This window comes from Phodopus roborovskii, unplaced genomic scaffold (genome assembly GCF_943737965.1).
Source record: "Phodopus roborovskii unplaced genomic scaffold, PHOROB, whole genome shotgun sequence".
In the NCBI taxonomy this organism is placed as follows: Eukaryota; Metazoa; Chordata; class Mammalia; order Rodentia; family Cricetidae; genus Phodopus; species Phodopus roborovskii.
Genome location: NW_026126602.1, coordinates 83460 through 100559, shown reverse-complemented (window position 1 = coordinate 100559; position 17100 = coordinate 83460). Strand labels below are relative to the sequence as shown.

General features: G+C 40.3%; 1 protein-coding gene across 1 annotated transcript in view; it reads right to left on the bottom strand.

The window, feature by feature from the left end:
- Positions 1 to 17100, bottom strand: part of Ccny (cyclin Y) — a 112891-nt gene that overhangs the window by 45730 nt on the left and 50061 nt on the right. The window contains exons 2-4 of the mRNA XM_051205760.1: positions 13971 to 14045; positions 13640 to 13646; positions 3149 to 3176 (exon numbers count right to left, since the gene is read on the bottom strand). Of these exons, the coding sequence (XP_051061717.1) occupies positions 3149 to 3176; positions 13640 to 13646; positions 13971 to 14045 (110 nt within the window). The remainder of the gene's footprint in view (positions 1 to 3148; positions 3177 to 13639; positions 13647 to 13970; positions 14046 to 17100) is intronic.

Below are 17100 nucleotides of genomic sequence, written 5' to 3'. Positions count from 1 at the left end.
GTCACTCACAGACAAGTTCCAACCTTGGCTCTGCTTACTTGTTTCTAGCCTACTTGTTTCTTTATGCCTCTGTTTTTCATCAGTAGAAGTGTGTAACTGAGTGCTGAGCTGGGATGGAGACTGTCCAAGTCAGTTGTTAAGTCCACACTTGGTAGAGATTCCAACAGTTAGAGTGTTTCCCACCCTCTTCCTACTGCTCTTCTTTCTTTTTTAAGATCACTTATTATTTTTCGTGTACCTGTGTGTATGTATATGTATGCCCCCAAAGAGGCTAGAAAAGGGGGTGTCAAATCCCCTAGAGCTACAGGGGTTGTAAGCCTCCTACATGGGTGCCAGGAATTGAACCTGGGTCTTCTGAAAGAACAGCAAGTATTCTCAAGGTCTGAGGCATTTCTCCAGCTCCCCTTCTACTTTTCTTAACTTTTAGGTTACAAGCTGTGAAGTCAATGTGGTGGTTTGAAAGACAATGTCCTCCATAATGAGAGGTACTATTAGAAGGTGTGGTCTTGTTGGAGGAAGCTTGTCACTCTAGGCAGGCTTTGAGGTTTCAGATGCTCAAACCAGGCTAGTGGCTCACTGTCTTTTCCTCCTGTCTGTGGACCCAGATGTAGAACTCTGAGCTACCTCTCAAGTACATGTCTGCCTGCATGTTTCCCACCATGAAAATAATGGACTAAATCTCTGAACGTTAAGCCTGTGTTAAGCCAGTACCAATTAAGTGTTTTCCTTGAGTTCCTGTGGTCGTGGTGTCACGAAGCACGAACAGAAACCCTAAGACAACTACAAATGGTGTACAGACCTAATCCAGTTTGCAGATAGTCTCATTTTATGCAGCTAGACTCTATATGGCTAAACAGCACTCAGCTTTTTCCCTAAGGAAGCAGAACTCATGTGCTCATTTGTAGGCAAGTCTATGAACAGGGTAGAAGATCACACGTTTCAGGGTTGTCTGCTACAAAGAAACTCAGCACACAGCCATCCTTATTCAGGAACAAGAATATATATGAGAGTTCAACATCTGTTTGACTTTACTGTACAACAGCATGGCAAATCACACAGGAAAGCATGAGTTGGGGGCACACACCCTAAAATCCATATGCACATACTGGCCCATGGCTATTGATTCAGCAGGAGACAAATGCCAAGAGTGCACAGGATACAAGTAAGTTCACAGTGGAGAGCATATGAAAACAAATATGGAGATTGGAGCTATGAGAACACACCTGTCCCATTAGCCATTATTAAGAGTAGCCTGGTTAATCAAACTTCTTTCCTGACATGCCCTAAAATTGGCTGGTTAGGGGTCTGGTTGAAATTTCAGCTTTTCCCTTATGAGCTCTTTAGCACCTAAGTGCTAACGTGGGGAAAGCAGTCATGTATACCCACAAGTAAATAACTAGAAAAGAGGGCATAGCTTCAATCACTCACCCTTTTTTATTCAGGAATATACCCTTCCTCACAGGCACTATCTCAGCCATTTTCATCACTGCGTCTCATGCCATACACTGTGATCCCAGAAATGTTTTACAACTCTATGCTACAAACCTATAGAGCCAAGGAAGTGGTACCTGGTAGGACTTAAGTATATCCTACTGTTTAGGTTCTCTTTTTCTCATTTTATTCTCTTTTCTAGGTTTCCTTTGCTTTGGGTATGTTGAGGTTTGTTGACAAGGAGACTCATTTAAAGTCCCAAGAGTGAAATTACAGTGTGTTAAGAGTATGGGGGAATTAGTCTTAGTTTTCCCTACAAGAGATACAAAAATGGTGAAATTCACTCTTCAATGCAAAGGCCTTGCAGTTCTCCTGAAAACACATTTCTTTAACAAAATTTAATCCAGCCTTAATGAATAAAAAGAAAAAGTGCTTCTCTTTCTACCTCAGCTTTATTTTATGCCAGCTTCATGTTGTTATCTGTGATGTAATTCATACTATCAATACCACTGCTGATGTGTAAAACTGGCTGTCTAGTAACTATCTTATAGACTTCAACGGTAAAGAAACTATTGTGTCAGTTAAAAGAAAAATAAAAAATATAAACAACAAGAAAACGAATCTAGAGGGCCAGGAAGTGCTTTAGAAGACAGAGGGCTGATGAGACAGCTCACATGCCCTCACATAACACAAGCATATTCTGAAAAACCAACTAAGTGAAAAATAACCCTGACAGGAAGTAGAGGCCCTCTGTGGAGTGCACACATTAGACAGCACGGCTGCAGAAGAGTCACCACTTCACTATGGGTCCAGCGTGTGTCTTCTCATGGCCTTAAGATTCTTACACACAGCTTTATCCTTACGCATGTCAGAATCTACAAGTTCAGAAATCCCGAATAACAATCCTGAGCCAGTTTCTGCTGGGTCAGATTCATCACTGCACTTTTCAGTGAGAGTGTAGAGCATGCTTACTCTGGCAATTCACAGAACTCTATCACTCCTTACCTTGTAGTAGCAGTTTTCTTTCTTAAAGAACAAGACACATGTTTAAACAAGAGGTGTGGTTATATCTGGTCTGTTACAGATTGCCAGGGAGTAGTGGAGAAAGACTGGAGATGGTAGGTGTACCTGTTATCATCCTGTGCACTTCCCACTGAGAGATACACTGCTCAGAATGGCCAAGGTACTCACTAGAGGGAAATTTTGAAAATACTTTTTAAAATTAAAGGGCCAAGTTTAGTCTCTCCACACATAGAAACTGTTTTTGAGCACACAGACAAAAATGTGCAGCCCTGTTTCACAAACAACAATTGTGTAGAAGACAGAGAGGAAGCAGAAAAACAATTATGCTCTTGAAAAACAATTATGTATTTATTTGAAGGGAACTACACTATACAAATAAAAAAAAAGCTACAAAACAGGAATTTGGTGTGAGCAGAGATGAAAAGTTCAAAATTAAAAACCTTTGCTTTGTTTGAGCCTGTGTAATGTGTGGTAGCACTGTGGTCTTGTCCACAGGAATACTCCCTTCCACAGCAGCCTTAAAGAATCTGGAGACATGGTGGTGGGAGTGAATCCCAAGTAATGCCTGGCAAATCAGCTTTCCATCAACCCGTCACAGGCTTCTAAGCACCAAACAACACATAGGGCATTTTCACCTACCAAAGTCTATACTGTATAATCGTTAGGAAAAACAGGGGGAAGCAGTTTCACTTACATGGTTAATGAAGAGACTCTTGCGTTTTCTCTCACTGTGAAGACAAAAGATGGAACAAAAATGTTACATGCTTGCATATTAACCCCTGCAGGATGCTGAAGAATGGTCCTATTGTTCTATCAACCAAGGTCCCCAGTTACACATTTACCAAATTTAAGTGCAAAGAAGCTACAAAAATGCAGATCTAAACTTGACTGACAGAGGTCAATACAGAGGTACTTAAACAATACCATAATAACTGTAGCTGAAGTTATTGGAAGTCAGAGATTTCATTATCTGAATGAAGTATTAGTAAATCTCATGAAAATTAAATGCATCCAATAGTTTAAGGTAACTAAGAGAATTATTTACTTCTAACCCCAATGGATCTTTATGGATCCACATTATATGATGAATTATTAGTAACCACATGACATCCCTAACAGGAATCCAACTGATGGGGAACAAAAATGTTCTGCTGTGGAAGATGCCTGCTGGAGGTACTGGGAACAGGATTGAGCTTGTTTAGAATGTTCCAAGTAGCTTCCATGCTCAGGGAGTCAGATGAACCTCCCCATAGTAAATGCTGTTGTGTCCAGCCTTGTCGTCAGCACATTCTGGCCTGCACTGTATAGCTTTAACCTCAGTTGTTGTTAGAACAGGCATGCTTCTTCAGCCTCAGAAACCATAAGGCTGCCAGAAGACACAGAGAAACTGGTGATAAACTGTCACCAAATCTTGTGTTGTCTTTTCTAACGACTAGTTCCTCTGGGCACACATTAGTCCATCAACTCAGTCCTTGTAGAGGATATGAAGGGCAGCATTATGCAAGGAGAATGCACTAACTTAAGGTAGTGTAAATTCAGCTTGTCCTCTAAGCAAGCCATTTCCCCTGTAGTCTGTACTCCAAAGCCCTCCAACTAGTAAGTTGGAAAGCCTTGAAGTTTTCCACTCTTCACTTACAGCTCGAGATTCACAAGGAAACACTCACATTTTCCTAGAAATCTATCTTTGGTGCCTCACATGTAGCTGAGCCAGAACCTTGGCCTAGTAAGTAAAGAGACTTTGTTCTTAAACACCTGTGAATGAAAACTGTAAAGAAAGAAACTGAAGAGAACAGAAGACAGAAAGACCTGCCATGTTCATGGATCGAGAGAGAAAACCATCCAATACAATCCCCACCAAAATTTCAACGAAGGGTCAGGCATGGTGGCACATGCCTTTAATCAACCCACCCCAGAGTTAGTGGCAGGTGTTATTTATATCATGAGTTAGAGGCCAGCCAGAGCTATATTGTGAAACCTTGCCTCAAACAAAACAAACTCAATGCAATTCTTCACAGAAATTGAAAAAAGAACCTTAAAATTAATATGGAAACACAAAAGACTCAAAATATCCCAAAGGACCCTGAACTATGAAAACACTGCTAGAAGCATCACCATCCCAGATTTTAAGTTACATTACAGAACTATAGTAATAAAACCAGCATAGTACTGGAATAAAAAAAGACACATCAATCAATAGACTAGAACTGGACCCCCATACAGAAGCCCATACCTATACAGCCACCTGATTTTGTCCAAAACTAGACACTGGAGAAAAGCAGCATCTTCAAAAAATGGTGCTGTTTGAATCGTTTAGGTATCTGCAGAATGAAATTAGATTCTTATCTCACACACTGCACATAATTCAACTTCAAACAATATGGACTTGAACATAAGATCTGATACCCTGAATCTGTGAAAGGAGAAAATAAAGGATATGCTTCAACTTACAGGACTAGAAAAAAATACTCTAACAGTACTCTGGTAATACAGCTTCAGGACCAACAACTGATAAATGGGATCTCATGAAGCTAAAAAACTCCTGTACTACGAAGTACACTATAATGCAAGAGGAAATTCAGCCTATGGAATGGGGAAAAAAATACCAGCTACACATCTGACAGTGAATTAATTTCTAGAATATGCAAAGAACTCAAAATACCTAAATGTCAAGAAAGGAACTCAATTAAACAGCGGTGTTTAGAACTAATTAGAATTCTCAAAAGATGAAATACAAAATGTCGAGAAATATTTTTTCAATGTTCAATACCTTTAACCACTACGGAAATGCAATTAAAATTTACTTGCAATTACACACACACACACACACACACACACACACACACACACACACACACACACACACACACAAAGGACTCTATAAGTACTATATAGATGTCTGATCATACATGTTCTCTGAAGCTTTATTCACAACAGCCAGGAAATGGAAACACTCTACATGTCATCACCCAATAAATAATTTTTTACAGTGCACTGTCATTCATAATGTTTTTCTATTAAGAAGAAAATTAAAAATTTAAGGTAAATAGATACATCTGGAATCATTCTGGAAGAGTAACCTAGACCCAAAAAGATGAATGCTGAATACTCTAACATGTGAATTCTAGTTAAATTTTTGAACATGTGTGTGTGTTTAAATTAGAGTGCCCCATGGAGGCCAGGAAAGTAATAAAGGGTCATGGGGGTGGGACACTTTAAGAGAGGGGAAACAGAACACAGGTGGTATGAGAGAAAACAGAAAATGATAGGGCAAGAAGGATTAAATGAGGTAGGAGTGGAAAAAGTAGGGTAAAAGGCACAGGGGAGGGGGGGAAGGTGCCTAAAGAGGGGTAACTAACAATAAAGGTCTCTTGAAGAAATTACATGGAAACCTAATACTACTTTAGAATACACATATAAAAGAGTGTAAATGGAGTCATCAAATAACAGCGGGTAGGGGAAGATGATACTTCAACAACATAGACAACTAGGCCCCTCACAATAGCAAATAAAAACCCCGCTTTGAGTTGTTTGCCAGTGGGGTCCCACAGTCCCCTAAACATTATAGACTATTGCCACTGCTCTTGGTTACCCTCCAGATCTTGATGAAGGGACATTTCTAGAGACAATATCACAGAATGACTTTATGGAAAAGCCCAATATGGACCAGTTATTCTTTGGTATTTGTTAAAACTCTAAACAAGGTTTCAGGGCCTGCAAGATGGCTCAGTAGGAAAAGGTGCTTAGCCCCCCACCCAAGCTTGATGACCTGAGGTTTAACCCTGTTACTGGCATGGTGGAAGGAGAGAACAAATTCTTGTAAGCTGTCCTCTTGACCTCCCTGTGCACACCAAAGGGTATGTGTGCTCTTTCTTGTACCTGCCCTACTCCCTCATGTAATAATACAACTTCAGCTAACTTCTTTCATAGGTAGACATTTACTTTGAAAGAGCTTTTAATGACAAGTGCTAACCACTACAGGATACTGGGACTAGAGAGGTCTCAGACACCACCCCTCTCCCACCCCACTTCAGCAATCTTCCTTAGAAATATAAAAGCAGCCTACGCAGAGTGATATGAGGAGGATAGTGGGGGAGTGAGGGCACTAGCCTGAAATGGGGATGGTTTACAGGAGCAGTATCAGCACTGGTTACTATGGAACCCAGGTAAAACGGAGTTCCACTGGAGCAGAATGAAGGCCAGGCCACTTTGACTCAGCACTGAATTGCAGTGTTTGTTGTTTTGCTTTGTTAGAGAAGCAGACCTTCTGACTGTGGAGATAATATAACTAATGCAGATTATGAAAATATGACAAAAGCAGGTATATCTGAGTTGGAAGCTAGCCTAGTCTACATAGTGAGTTCTAGGCTAGCCAGTGTTAAATACTGAGAACCTGTTTCAAACAAACAAAACTAACTAACCAACCAACCAACCAACCAACCAACCAACCAACCAACCAACCAACCAACCCAAAACAAGCCAACAGTGTTGGTGCATACTTTTAATCCCAGCACTCTATTCTTGTGAGTTCGAAGTCAGCCTGGTCTACATAGCAGGTTTTAGGACAGCTGGGGCTACAGAGAAAGACCCTGTCTCAAAAACAAAACAAAACAAAACAAAACAAAACAGAAGCAACAACAAATCTAGCTCAAAATTAAAGTTTTGTTTCTCTGAGGATAGCATAGTTCAGGCTTTAAATAACCTAATAAAAAGTTCTGGGCACTTTTTCATAGAATAAATTTGAGATTAGCACCACACAAAGTAGAAGAGTCAATCTTTTACTTAAGGCAAAATACAACTATTATTGCTGGGAATGGTACTACATGCTTTTAATCTTTGCATCTGAGGAGGGAGGCAGAGAGAGATAGAGAGAGGTAGGTACACACACACACACACACACACACACACACACACACACACACACACACACACAGGAAAACAAACAAAAAACAAGCAACCAACCAAAAGGACCCACATCAAAATACCCTAGCAAGCCCTAGTTTGGAATGCACATGAAACTTCCTCCTTATTGAGCTAGGAAGCTGACCAAGGGTCAAGAACACAATGACCAGGATACAAAATGTACTGAAGGAGGATGTCAGCCCACACTTCCCAGTCCTGGGTAAGGCATCCTGGTGAGGTCATTCCCAAGGCTGCAGGAAGGGAGCCTGGACAGTAAGCAGATCTTCATGTATTTCTAAACCTTGACCACGAGGATTGGGACATTCTATATATGAAAGAGCAAATACAAGTGAGCAGGAGGGGACAGAAGCGAACAAGACAATTTCACAGGTGTGTTCAGTCGGAGACAAGGGGCAAGAAGGGCAATTTCACAGGAGTATACAGTCAGGAGACAAGGGGTAGCAAGGACAGTTTCACCGGTAAGAAGTAACAACTGCAGGACAGAGTATGAGGTCAGCAGGACACAGCAGAAAGCTACCTATCAGCTTGTTTCCATAGGGAATTCCTGAGCCAGAGGATTTCTTCAGAAGCACAGAAATGTCAACTAACTATAATCAGAAGACACTAGTCATATAAAAGACACATTTATGTAGAAAATTTGGAAAATACGATGTGGAAGAAGTTAAAAATGGCACAATTAAAAACTAAAGTTTGGGAAAGAAAAAAACATACTATAGCAATCCCAACAAAATATTTTGGTGTGTAGTTTTAAGTTTCTTCCCGTGTTTATTACAAATAAATATATTTTTGAAAATGGATGTTTTATACATGCACTTACATACAAACATAACAATAGGAACATGTCCATTTTTTTTTTTACTGCTACCAGCCTTTTTTATTTTTAAAAATATAAATGTACTTTGTCATATGTATTATGTATTCCATACTTGATTTCATTTTTAGGAAACTTTCTCCACTGTTTTATTTTTTCAAACAGGGTCTCATTATGCAGCCCAGGCTGACCCTGAATCACAGTCCTCCTGCCTCAGTCCCTTGAGTGCAGGGATAACAGGCAAGGGTCACCATGTCCAGTCTCTCTGCTGCTTTCGTAAGCTCACATGTTTACTTGCACTGCACTGGGATGCTCATGACTTCACATACACTCAGAAACATCTGAGCTAGATAGTCACTAGAACAGCATTGTGCACATGGGAGGTATTGCAGTATTTTGATGCATCAAGGGAGAATCAATATTGGTTGGGTACATTATAGCAGAGCACTGCAGCCATCTTACAGACCTGATCTATTGTTTGTCTCCAAGATGTTCAGAAGTAACTCTTAAATGGAAGGTCCAAGACCAACCAATATGTAGTAAGAAAAACCAAAGCTAGAAAGATGGGAGGAACAGTTGAGCCAAGCCACTAACCCCCCCCCCCCAACTCTCAGCTGCAGCCCAGCCCCTCTCCTCTTTGATCCCATGTTCTGGTGTTTTATGGACAGCATGACTCTAAAACCAAGAGAGTTGAGAGGATGGCAGAACCCTAGCCAAGGAAGAAACTCAATGTTAATGAGCCACTGGGCTTCAGTTTATTTAGACTGTGGTGCTATGTTGGGTAGTTAAATCACTTCCAGAGGACAGAGTCAAGTTTTCATGACATACATGGGGCACAGAATACAACTGGCTACAACCCCAGCTACAGGAGGATTCAATACCTCTGGCCCCCAAGGATATCTGCCACATGTACACACACATACAAAGGAAAAACAAAACAAAACAACAACAAAAAAAAAAAAAAAAAAAAAACCAAAGCACAAAATAGCTAGAAAGCTTCCAGTTACTGGTAACTTCAGGAAATCCTCCTAAGATTTCTATCTGCTCTTTTTTTCCCCTCAAGAGTCTCATTATGTACCTCTGGCTATCCTGGAACTCACTATATAGACCAGGCCAGCCATGAACTCACAGAGATCCACCTGCTTCTGTCTCCTGAGTGCTGGGATTAAAAAGACGTGTGCCACTATGCCTGGCTTCTAGCTGTTCTTAACACTGTCCCATACCAATTATTTCAGTAGCTTCCTGGATGTCAAAGGATAGGTGATCAAATGCATATTTAATGCAAGGGTAGGCTACAAAGCTATGAAACACACTGAAAGGTTAGGTTAATATTAATAGAGGAGGAGCTAAAGGTGTTCAGAGAAGAAAAATAACTAGATATTACTTCTGACCAACAGACCAAAGGGCCATCTACCAGCAGTAGAATGGGCTGTAATGGCAAGGGTGGGGAACACTAATCTGTTGGGCAAATCACCATCACCCCTCTCTGTTCAGTATCTGTGCTTCCATGGAAGTTCCTTACCACTGGACCTGGGGAAGCATTAGTTAAGAAAAACTCACTGTGGTTCTAACATTGCATCTTTGGACTATGCAAACACTTTGCCCAGACTGAAAGGCCCAAGTGTTCAAATCAAAGCAATATTCAAGAGAAAAGCAGATCACAGCACCTAAAGAAAGTATCCTCTCACAGACCTGGCCAGGGGAGGGGGAAAAAAAAAAAGCCACCTCCTCTCCACCTCTCCACCCCATACCCACACCCCTTTCCTACAGCTCAAGGGATAACTGCAGAGAAAGAGCTGGCCTGAAGGCAGCTCTGTCACAATGAATTCAGAGTGGGAAGAGAGAACTGTAAATTTACTATGTGGGCAAATATTTCCTATGTCCTTCTGCCTTTAACCCAATGGTCTCAACCTTCCTAATGCTTTGACCCTTGACTCATGTTGCTCATGTTGTAATGACCCCCCCAACCATATAATTAGTTTTGTTGCTACTTCACAACTCTAATTTTGCTATGTTATAAACTGTAATGTAAATATTTGATAAACAGGATATATGATGTGCAACACCTGTAAAAAAAGAGTTGGTATACTCCCCCCAATCGCTTGCAGCTCACAGGTGGGGAACCACCTATACCTTTAAATAAAGGTAGAGGATGAGGGAGAAAGTGAAATTGCTACATTAAGTCACCTCATAGTGACATGGCTACTAAAGGAGAAGTAGGATTCTGGCTTTCATGCTTTTCTTCCCCATTCTTTGTAAGCTTCCTACACCCTGTAGAAGCAGACTTAGAAAGAGCAAACTGAGGCAGACATTCTCTCTTCTTAAGCAACAGGTAACATAGAGGATAAATAGTCTTTTATCTATAAAGTACAGCTTTTGACTAGGTGGCACATACTTGTTATCTCAGGTCCTCCTGACAGTTGAGTTCCACTGGGTCTGTATGGCATACAAAAGGAGACCTTATCTCAAAACACCCAACCCAAAAAGTTCACTCTGAATGATTTGAGATCCAATGGGATGTAAAGTCATCACAGAAAGATAAACACTGGTGACCTCTTGACATATGATCTCAAAGGGCTGATCATAGAAGTAGGGCCTATAACAGTAGCTACAGCCCTGGCAATATGGGAGATGGGGCTGAGAAAGGCCAATTATTATACAAAGAGCTGGCTAGGAAATCAAGTCTGGTGTTCTGTAACACAAATGAGAGTGAGTGAGTAATTATGGTTAGTACTATTGTATTGCACAATTAAAGATAGCCAGAAGAGAGGATCTTAGGACCAAAAAACAAACAGAAAACCTAAAAAAAGGTAACTAAGATGATGTCTAGTAACCTACAGCTCCTAAGGTGACCAGTACATAGACAGCATAGAGGTAAATATGCTGCTACCAAAAAGGATGCATACTATTGGATGACAACAAAACTTTTAGGAGTTTTAATTAAAGATGAAAGAAAACACCAAAACCCAAACCCCAAAGGCTTTTGTCCTTTGCCTATATAATTCCAGCTACTTAGTAAGCAAGGAGGGAGATTACCTGAACCCAACATTACAAAAATCCAAAAAGGGTGGGGGTGGGGTGGGGAATACAACTTAGGTGAATGTGTGTAGATATAAAATTGCCAAGGAATAAATTGGAAAATTATACTTGTCATAATAACTCAGGGCTGCAAGAGAGTAAAGTTCATCAGCTCAGGTGTTCAGAGAGCTAAAATGGCTATGGATTAGTGACATGAGTGAGGGCTCAAGAGAGGCAGCCATTTTGAATACAGGCTGCATAATCTGCTGGCCCTGTGCATAGTGGTTCTTAATCTTCCATATATTTCCACCCTTTATTACAGATCCTCATGTTGTAGTGACCCCCAAACATAAAATTATTTCATATCTACTTCATAACTATAACTTTGCTACTATCATAAATTATAATGTAAATATCTGATATGTCACCCACAAAGGGGTCTTAAAAGGTTGAGAAACACTGCTCTAGAGGTATGAGAAGAACCTTGACTCAACACCCAACAACGCCTCAGTCTAGGAGAAATCTTAAGAGATAGGCTCCAAGAAAAAAGTACAGGAGAAAATAACATGGAACTAAGGAGGCAACAGGCTAACACAGCCTGGCAGCTTGTGGGGCAAGTGTGTCCTAAGTGCACATTTATGAATGGAAGAGCAATGGTAGCCTTAAGTTTTCTGCACCAAGTTGTTGAAATCAGTTCATAAGTAAATAACCAATTCTCTTACAATCACTTCACTCAAAAGTAAGTCATTAAAGTTGCTGAGATTGTCATGTGTATAAATTGTACTTTGTAAAATCAACTATAAACTGACTATTCATTACATAAGATTGTCTTCAGCAAATGGCTCTGTCTGAGAAAAGGAAGAAGTTGTGCTGGTAAGGGCCAAAGGAGTGAAATGTTCCCTTCAATCCCAGGAGCAGAGAAGAACATGTCCTGGAAGAGGGAACTTCCTTTTGTTTGTAATATGAAACTTAATTATGTCTATATGTGAAGTGGAAAATCCTCATAGTCAGGAGAAAATGAAGCAATATACAAAGATCTGAAGTTCTAGAAAAAGGGAGGAAGATGAACTCTAGAAGAAAGGAGACTGACCTGAACCTATTTCTGGAATAATCCTTCCTCTGTTAAGTCATTTCCTTTTGCCAGCACAATCAAGGTGTGTCCCCCACCCAGAGGCTCTGAGGATCCCAGGGGATTGTTTGGAAGACAGCTGGATCCAACAGGAAGAACACTATCTGGAGCTTCAGACTTTTTTTTCACCTCACTGTTCGGGGAAAATCAGTTTTAATTCTCATTTTCTTTCTTTCTTTCTTTTTTTTTTTTTTTTTTGAGGAAAAAAAAACGTATTACTAGAGTTTATTTAAACAGATTTTTTTCATAATTTTCTAGTGCATCTATTATTAGTCACTAGAGATTAGTACAAGGTAAATTTCCAATGTGGTAACTTAAGTATACAAATACATATTTTTACAAATTTTTTCCTTATCTAAAATTAGTAGTAGTAAACATAGTCCAGGAGTAGAATAATGCTTACAATAGACTTCATTTTTACTGCAAAACAAAACAATAGCTGGACACAAACAATGAATCAGCAAGTAAAGACTCCTAAGACTGGCTGGTCTGAGTGTGCTAAGATATCAAGTCCTCTTAAATTCTCACCTCTATCCCCACTTTCTTTTGCTTGTAATATCCTACACCTCTCAGCAGCTTCCCTTTATCACAGGGAAAATTCTGGGTTGATTTTTTTTTTTTAAACCTAATATATTCAAAGTTTCCTTCACAAGTATTTGGTTCTCATTGACTTCTTTTCTTACTCTTGGAGAACCACCCCCCCCCCCCTTTTTTTTTTGTCTAACATGTGCCAAAGACTTGAAGTGGCCTGCTTGAAAACCATCCATATTACATCAACAATGTCCCCTGCCAAAGCTGGCACCAAGCACTACGGAGGCATTTTCAGTTTGTATACATGAATACAGGTATGTTTGTCTTCTTTGTAGTCTCCTTAGTACTTAAATGAGAGCAGTCAATCTGTCAGAGTAAAGGATAGAATCTGCAGAGCTTCCTCTGACAGACACACCTTGTTCCCTTATCAGTATGCTTTACAAGTGCCCAGGACCATTTATGAAAACTGAGTTTGCATTTACCGTCCCTCTTCTTTGAAGCCACTGGCCACAGAACAGTTAGGTAGACCAGGGGCTAAGAAGAGACAATGCCATGCCAAAGGAGAAATCCTACACTCACCTGGGACAGACTGCAAGGGTTCTAACATCTCAAAGTTCAGCTTCAATAAATAAATAACTAGATAGACAGATAAATAAATAAATAAATAAATAAATAAATAAGCAGTTTATGTGTAGGTTCAATTGAGCTCTTGAGTGACAAGACAGAGACAGTTAATTGGCTTTCAACTGCTTAGATTTCTGTTTTGTGTTACTTACTGCCTGACTAGTGAACACACATGATCTTTGAGAACTTACATATAGATCATGTCCTAAACCTTAAGACCAAAAGGTAATTTACTGACTCAATTAACTCTTGCTGTGGAATATATGCAGAGGTAACTCAGCTAACAAGCAAAATGAAGAGTTGTTTCAAATGAGAAATTCTAAAAATGTACTCATTACCAAAGGATAAACAAAAGGAAATCACCAGTATGGACAGTACTTCATGGTCACTGAAGGGAACTCTACCACACACTAACCACTCAAATCCCAGCAGTGTCCACATTTAGGCTAACCACATTTACAAGCAAATGAATTAATAACCTACCATCTGTCTGAGATTTGCTAAGGAATATTGTGCTGGCCCGAGGATGGTCTGAAGGGTTGAATTCCATATTCAAATCTGTAAAGGAAGAAAGAGAAGTTAAATAAGTAACAAGCCGATAACTAGGTAGAACCATGATTAGTTTTCAACTTCTCAATCTTGTTAGTACATTCCATGACTATGGGAGCCAGTTTCTGTGTTACTAGATTCTTTTGGTTCCATTAAGAACACTGCTGTTGAAAACACAACGGGCAGGGAGCATAATGCTCCACAGTAGATCTAGCAGCCCAAAACTCCATCATCCTTTTCAAAGTCTGCTCTGCACCAAGAGAGGCCAACAAAGGGTTACACACAATTCAGTGTAAGCTCTATACCTACTACAACAGGACATGTGCTCCTCAGAAATGAGCAAATGATGTCAGAGGTGATCTCAGATCACTGACACCATTATGATGAAAGGAAGTGTTTGAAAGACAAACTGTAACTGTATATGGATCATGTAGGTCTCTGATATGAGCATGGCAGGTCTATTATCTGGTCCATACTTGAAAGAAAAATTAAGTCAACACATAGTAACCACAAGATTGCTTGAGCACACATGCACGTGTGTACATACACACAAAGAAAGACAGACAGACACACAGAGGGGGAGGGGGAGGATAACTCTAATTTTCAGCTGGTGGCATTAGGTCCTTCAGATGCTCCAGTCCCTCTTCTGCCTTCCCATTCCTATGGGCATCATTTGCAGTCCCGCCTTAGAACAATCTCCAAAGATCAGGGGCTTCTCTATTTAGCTCAGCAACTTAGTATTCCATTAAAGAACTTCCCCAGAGTAAATTAAACAACAAAAGAACAGCCTGACTCAGAGGTGGTGGGGTTGAGGTGGGGGATGGGTAATACAAGCAGCAGAATTAAATTCAGGCAGGAAAGGTAAAAAAATTCTGTAAAGACTGAATGGTATTCAGCTCCACTTACAATACCAGAAATAAGCAAGTTGTGATTGAATTATTCCAACAAAACTTCCAAGAACCAAACCAATCCCAATAAAACCAGTGCTTGTCTTTAGCTTTAACAGCCACTGAGCTAAAGATGAAAGGAGAGAAAAATAGAATGGTCAAAAAGATAATGGCAACAACACTAAATGCTTATTCACACAGCTGACATGTTCTGGGCAAACATGAATGAGAGGCAAGTTCTCACACATGAACAGTTTCTAACTGCTCACCAAATTTGATTAAAGAAGCAAAGTCTGAAGAGATGGATGTCTCTATAGTTAAAGTGCTTGCGTGGCAATCAAAAGGGCTATAGTTTGAACCCTCAGAACCCACCTAAATGCTGAGTAGGTATAGTGACTCAGCTGTAATTTCAGTCTCTGGAGGAGGAGACAGGGTTTATCAGTGAGCTACAAGTCTGACTGAAAAATCCTGTCTCCAAGAACAAGGTGTCAAACAGGGCACCTTGTGCATGCACACACATTTGCACCTGCCCAGCCAATACAGCCATGCACATGCTCACCTGCACATATAACTGTGCTCACACACATGTGAACACATATATATATGCCACACACACAAATGAAAACAAGTAAAAAGAAAAAAAATAACTGACAGACTTAAATATGGTCTTTCAGGTACTCTAACTTCGTTTTAGTACACTGGAGTTTCACAGATAAATGCCTTGAAGGGAGGCTCAATGGGAAGAAGACAGGAAAGAAAGACACAATCTCTTCCTTCAACTTGAACTACATAGAGCCCAGATGCAAAATAGTCTGTAAGTTTTCCTGTTCAAGTTAGGATCTTGCTACTTTAAAAAAAAAAAAGGGGGGGGGCTGCTGGTGGTGACAATATGAGGACTTCAACAAAACAAATGACAATAAATATGTATTCCTAACTACTACAACAATTAACTTCCAGAAAGCTTCAAACAAAGTCACCACAGAAAGGTGTCAACTAGAATAGAAGGTGTATGTGCTACTTGCAGACAGGTGTCACACAAAGAGCCGCTCTGAACACTGTTAAAACCTCATCTGTTCAGACCTGTAATACCCATCTATCAGTCCACTTTAACTCTCCTTTACCATTTAACCACAGAAGGGGTTACTAGAAACTGCAAGCCAACAACTAAATACTTCCCTACTGGTAGCCAGAACTACAGGACTGCCAGGCCTTGTCCCCCAGAGAAGGCTGCTCTCCAGCACTGCTGGCTTTTAGGAGATGCAGGGGTTCTCCTTGATGTGACACTGACCTGCAACCACTGAAATTAGTTTCCTCACCTGCAATGTCCATGTGCCAGGAACTTTCAACAAACAATGAGCTCAGGGTACTCCAAGGACACAAAATCACCACATGCAGCTGACCCTGTGTATTGTCCTTCATCTGCTTTCCCTGGAGTCCCAAGGGCAGACTGGAACTCTGTTTTTACTTCAGGAATTTTGTTTCAGAACTTTTCCATGAAAGGTGAAAACCAAGGGTGATAAAGGGGCAAGGTTATCACATGTCACCTTTCAAGACATCTCATAATTCTAGGTCTGGCCATGGAATCACCTATACCTGGTTCAGTGAAGAAGTTGCAAGCCACTCAGTATTAAGAGGAGACTTAAGAAAGCTAAGGTGGGCTTTGATGTGACAATTACAGCAAAAGGAGTGAGGATGAGGCATGGATGATGATGAGCCTGGACTAGAATTCTACTCTCTAGATAGGATTCCTCCATGGCCTTTGCTAAATCATACCTAGTCTTAAACCCTGGCTGTCCCAGAAAGGCCTGGAGCCTGTGCCTAAAGGTCAAAACCACAGAACAACACAAAATGTACATTTTAAGGTGTAAATTCTAAGAAGAAATCTTCCTCTGCTTCTGAACAGAGTACATAATACTTGTTAGTGAGGTAGCAGTCTTCAACAGGCAGACATGTCAGAAAACATTTCCCCAGATTTTGGTACATGACTTTATTTCTATAAAGCATTACACAAGTTTACATTTCCCTTGAGACCTATCCCACAGCAGTCCCTAAATATAAAAAATACTATACTAAAATTCAACACTGAGTGCAAAAAACAATGTACTATGACACTGATGAATGTAAGTGCTTGCCAAGTGTTCACAATGTAAAGGTAGATGCTGTGTTTGCAGTTTCTG